General features: G+C 41.6%; 1 protein-coding gene across 1 annotated transcript in view; it reads right to left on the reverse strand.

The window, feature by feature from the left end:
• The window catches only part of LOC103359182 (voltage-dependent T-type calcium channel subunit alpha-1H), a 49598-nt gene that overhangs the window by 16166 nt on the left and 27399 nt on the right, over positions 1–6033 (reverse strand). The window contains exons 16-20 of the mRNA XM_008284412.1: positions 4952–5142; positions 3304–3615; positions 2666–2766; positions 1664–1787; positions 105–173 (exon numbers count right to left, since the gene is read on the reverse strand). Coding sequence (XP_008282634.1) covers positions 105–173; positions 1664–1787; positions 2666–2766; positions 3304–3615; positions 4952–5142 — 797 coding nt within the window. The remainder of the gene's footprint in view (positions 1–104; positions 174–1663; positions 1788–2665; positions 2767–3303; positions 3616–4951; positions 5143–6033) is intronic.

Consider the following 6033-nt stretch of genomic DNA (forward strand, 5'->3'; position numbering starts at 1 on the left):
ATTCTGATGCCCACCCAGGAAGAAAATTGCCTCTTTATAAGTAAGATGAGAAAATGACTTTGGAGTGAAGTGCTCATTCAGAGGACGTGTCGTGTTATGGTTACCTTGATCATCATTTCGCCCACGAAGATCACAGTGAAGATGTAATTGGACACACTGAGAAAAATCCGTTCCTGTTACACACACACACACACATACATGTTAGCATGTGAGACAAACACAGAGAAGCACATTCATTCATTTAAAACCCACTTTCCAGGCATTGATTAAACCCTTAAAAACTCCCGTGCATCAAGGTTACGCTTGTTTTTTTGGGGGGATTTCGCCTTTATTTTAGAGCAGTAGAGATAGACAGGAAAGGATGGAGAAGAATGGGGAGAGACCTGCAGCAAAGGGTCATAAGCGGGAGTCGAACCCACGACCGCTGCATCGGGGACTGTAGCCCCTGTTCATGGGTCGCCTGCTCAGCTAGGTGAGCTATAGGGGCACCCAAGGTCACACATTTTAAAGTTTTTGCCATTAAAACAATCTTTTTCTGACTTAAAATGGTTTAAATGTAACTCTACACTGTTGCTTCTTTGCTGCTGCTCGAACACACCAGCTCACCTACAACACTGTAAACCTCCTCTCGGCTATAATGACAAAATTGGAGTAATTCAGCCATATTTGAAGTCTGAATCCATGTTTTTAAGGTGGACTCTGTACACTTAAATTTCAGGGTGGATATACTCAGCTATGGTGTTGACATCTTATTTTGCTCAAGATGTAAATGGTCTGCACTTATATAGCCAAAGCCCTTTACAGTGTGTTTCTCATTCACACACACATTCATACACCAGTGGTGACAGAGCTGCCATGCAAGGTGCTGCTGGCCATTGGGAACAACTTCGGGTTCAGTGTCTTGCCCAAGGACACTTCGACTGTGAGGCGGGGGGGACTGAACCGCCAACCTTGCGATTGGAGGACAACCCAGTCTAGCACCTGCTGAGCCACAGCCGCCCATAAGATGTGGCTTCTAGTGTATATATATATATATATATATATATATGTATAAAACACCATATGGATATGTTGGCAAACTTGATTTGAACCGAAGGGGAGTCTTTAAGGATTGTGTGTCCAAGCAGCTTTTGCTTTGATTATGGAGTGTGAATGTGCAATAAAATGAGTGGGAAAAATCCATTTCGTAAAACATACTGGTAACAGCAGATGTTCTTATGGTGCCTCCCAAACTGCTCTTGTATCAGCCACAAGCTTTTGAAATGGAGTTAACAGCCTGCATGTGTGACAGAGAGAGATCTAGTGCTTCCATATTTGTGAGGACTGACTCTTCTTACTGCTTAAAAGAGCTGCTTAAGGTTCAGTCTAGATGGCAGGGATAGTATGATTTATCTTCAGTTGATTTGTGTAGAACTGATCAAACACAGTGCTTTACATAACAAATAAAAAAAAGATTAAAACAGCATTTTAATACACAATTAAAACAGAAATTATATCAGGAAAATAGAATTAGGTATTCAACACGACGAATACTGTTCCAAAATTACAACCACTAAGAGTTTAGGTTACAGGCAGGTTTGGTGTGTTGCTATGATGATGCTGGGGAATGCAAAATGTTAAAAGGGGTCCTCACAAGTATAGCGTGAATGTGTTTGTGTATTACCATGCTGTGAGGCTGAATGTCAGGTCTCTCCAGCGCGATGGTGATGCAGTTGAGAAAGATGAAAAGGAGGACGACGTGATCAAACATCTTGTGACCTATGACCCTCTGACACCACAACCTGAACCTGAAGAGACACAACAAGAAGGACAGAGCATCAGCACCTTCTCCTCTATCTTCTATGTACAGATAAATACATATGTATGTGTGTGTGTGTGTGTGTGTGTATATACAGTCGTCCTCAAATGTATTCATACCCTTCTATTAAAGAAAAGGCAAAATTCTCAACAGTCAGTCAAACAACTAGAAACTGAAAAAAGTAATAATAAATAAAAAATTGCTAAATTATAATTTAATGAAATAAGACATTGCTTTTGAATTGTGGTTGAAAAGAATAATTATTAAATAAAACAAACAAAACTGTCCTGGACAAATGAGAGCACTTTGCTGATGAACAGTGGACCAAAATCCAAACACCTGTCAACAGGTGCAGAAGTCTGATTGAGAGTTACAGAAAACACTTGATTGCAGTGATTGGCTCAAAGGGTTGTTCAACAAAATATTAGTTTACAGGTCCCATTATGCAGGTTTGCTTGTTTTTTAAAATTAATTATATTTCTGTTGAACCACAATTCAAAAGCAACGTCATGATTTTCATAAAATTTTTATTTATTACTTTTGTCAATTTCAACTGATTTCAGTGACAGCTGTTATTTTCCTCTTTAATGGGAGGGTATGAATACATCTGAGGACGACTGTACATACAAACATACATATATAAACACATCACACCACCTGAATCACTGCACTCGTGCACATAATGTGTGTGTTTTCACTTGCCCAGGTTTAATTGATAAAAGTGAAAATTGCATTACTAAGCTGTAGCTGTAAACTTCACACTTTAACTGTGAATTTTCACACATGCTGTGGTTTAAGCCACCTAGGCCACTCGGGAAAATATCGGGGGCTGTGTATGTCTGTGTATGTTTGTGTGTGTGTGTTTACCGGTTGTGTGGGGAGAACAGATAGAGGGACCACTCTTCATGCTCCAGGCACCACTGAGGCTCATACGGCTCCAGAATCTTCTTCAGCTTCTTACATAAACTCTGGGACGAACACACACACACAAACAAACATCTGCGAGTGAAAAAAAACACACTTGCACGCTTGAATACACAATTACAGGAATTTTGGATGTTGTTGGTTATTTCCTATATCATATTCTACACTCATTTAACAACCAAAATCATGCAGTACTCATGTTCTTAAAATTCAGAATAAAATAATTACATCTAAAGTGTGTTTTGCCCGCGACCTCGCCGTTTTATCAGCACAACATGAGGCACATCACGGCTCAGGTTTTTCCTAACAATGCTCACAGTGTTACCTCCACTCTGTTCATAATTTGAATTCAGTTAATTAGATATTTTCAAAGTTGCATAAGTGTGTAAGGTCACGAAGGTTGGAATTCATGCCTTTGCAAGATAATTAGCAGCAGCTTTTTGAACTTTTGAACATGCCTAAACAAGCTCTTTTATGAACTTGTTTTATCTAGAAGTAACAAAAACACGACATCATTAGGATGCTTTTTCCAAGTGACTTCAACATGAACCACGCGATGAGCAAAACAAATAAATGCCTACCTCCTCAAACACCTCCTCTTCCTGATCACTTGGGTAATGTGACGTCAGGGGGGCGTCGTCGTAGCCGTGCTCCGGGAGGTGGAAGGTGGTGCCGTTGCAGTCGGGCGAGTGCAGTATGGGCACCTGCAGGTACTCTGACTGGTCCAGAGACTGCTCCCTGCTGCTGGGGTTGGAGCTGGTGTGCGTGTCGGAGAGCAGGGACTCCATCTCCCCTGACTGGCTCTTCCTGTGGAGGCTGGGGGCTCGGCCGATGCTGGTCCAGCTGGAGCGACGGCTCTCTGGCCCGCCGTCCCACAGAGACTGTGAAGACAACTTCGAACAACAGTAACGCCTCGTTGGATTTCTGACAGATCTTTCGACTGCAAATAAAGATTTCATTCTTGGCAGATTAAAGGCACCCTGTGGAGCTTTTTTGGCAAGTAACGGTGCAGCTGAGAAATGCTTCGTGACTTCCCATTTTCTTTGTATCTTCTGCTCTACCAACCCATATGTTAAGACAATAGTAGCTGATAGTAAGTATTAGACACAGTGACACACAAACCTGAGGTAAAAGACAGTGAATAGAGGGAACACTGACAACCTCTGGTGTCCATGTGGAAAACAAACCACTTTGGTACCAAGACATGGTTGTTCTACCAACATTCTAAGGCTGTGTCCGAAATCACCCACTATACCCTCTATACAGTGCACTGTACAGGGCGTTTGCCATTTTGTAGTGCTGTCCGAATGTTACAGATGTTACACCCTATATAGTGCACTCAAAATATCCCACAATGCACCGTGAAAAGTAGTGTACAGCTGATGGTCACTAATCAAGCAATATGGACCATCATGCATTGCGTGAAAGGAAACGCAAACTAGACGAACGAGAGCGCGAAAACTTGTTCCTGTTTATGTTTTGTCAAATTTTATATTCTCCCGTTTCTTAGCAACGCAATAAACTGTGAATTTGATGTGCTTGCACTACGCTGCTACGGCACCAATCACAGCTAGCGAGCGACATAATTAATAGCTTGAGTGGTGTCTGAAATGCTACTTTGGCAAGGTGCTCCTTACATAGTTCACTAGATAGTTTACTGTATAGTGCTCCCTAGATAGTGAGTAGGGAGTGAGTGGATGATTTCGGACACAACCTAAGTCATCTTACCAATTAAACAAAATGGCGTTTACCTGTAAGCTCAGCCTATAAGACTATAGGACTCAACTGATCATCAGCTGGTGGTTGTAACGTGCCAGCAAAAGGCTCCGTAGCTAGAGAACTGCCAGCCAAAGCAACGACGGTTCCAAAATATTTGACTTTGCTAGTGTTTTATGAGGATGGAAATGCATTCAAGCCATTCGTTACCTTTTGGGAATACACTTGCTACAGTAGGCTCGCTGGCAAACACTGAGACTTAACAAATATAAGTCTGCAAGGTACCTTTAATGGAAGGTCATTGGAATGTTTTTTCTTTCATCTGGATAATGCAGTTCTCTGTTGGTACTCCTGGGGTTTAACTTGTGCAAAACAATCATAAAATCCCAGTTGTAGAAATTGATTAGCGTGGCCTGGATTCATTTCCTTTTCATAACATTCTCCGCAAATCACCTTAGTTCCTGACAGTTAATGTAGTAATAATATATGCAAAAGTTTGTGCCCGAGGCTCACCGGCGACCTCTGCTCAAGGCTGTGGACGTCCATGGAAGCAGCACTCGCCCGACGCGACTGGCTGGAGTTTATGGTGGGCGTAGCTGCGGTGTGTGTGATGACCGGCAGAGGTGGAGGTGGAGGGTGAGGCATGGAGGCTTTGGGGTTCAAGAGACCGTTGGGGCTCAACATCATGGCCTGGATTTTAAGCTCTGAACACATACAGAGAGAGAGAGAGAGAGAGAGAGAACATCATTCCTGTTTAGTAAAATTTGTGCTTTACAGTATTTCTGCTTGAATTGGCTTTGATCAGGGCTGTACGGAGGTTGTGTCCGCAGGCATTGTTTGTTCTGGGAATTTGCAGTTTACACGACTTAAAGACACACATTGTAAAAATGTAAAATTGAGATATGAAATTTTTTGAGACTCATTTGAATAAATATCGATAATTTATAAGCAACAAAAAAAAAAGCAAAATACAAGAATAAATGAGCAAGTTTAACAAATAACAGTATTTATGGCATTCTGGCAGAATAGAAAACAACCTTAGAAAACAGCCTTTAGATCTCCATATAGAGAAGCTCTGGCATGTGTAGCGATTTCAAAGTCCCTCTCCAGGCACTGAACAAACCCCCAAACACTCATCTCTGTGTATCAAAGCTACTTTTTTTTTTTTTAACATAGTTTTCCCATGAAAATGATCTCTTTTTGCTTTAAAAATGCCTTCGACGTAACTCTGCATCATCGCCACCTTCAGAATGTGCAGTTCTACAAAGGCCTTTCTTCTTTCCACACCTCCAGCGCTCACTGCAACTCAGCACACCAGCTCACCTTTGACGGCTGAAACACTAGTAAACCGGTCTTGGCTACACAATGGCAAGTTGTAATATTGTAATAATGCAGCCACACATGCTCAAACCAGAAAGTGATTCTGAAAAAAGAATAATGATGCAGAAAGTTCCACCCTGCACGTTGTTGCAAATAAAACCCCGGAAGTCTGAATTCATGTTTTTGAGACTGTCATAAGTAAACTGAAGTTTTGATGTAGAAATGCTCAGCCTTGATGTTGACAGCTTATTTTGAGTATGGCTTGTTTTCCAGTC

Source organism: Stegastes partitus, unplaced genomic scaffold, assembly GCF_000690725.1.
Source record: "Stegastes partitus isolate 25-593 unplaced genomic scaffold, Stegastes_partitus-1.0.2 Scaffold357, whole genome shotgun sequence".
Lineage (NCBI taxonomy): Eukaryota > Metazoa > Chordata > Actinopteri > Pomacentridae > Stegastes > Stegastes partitus.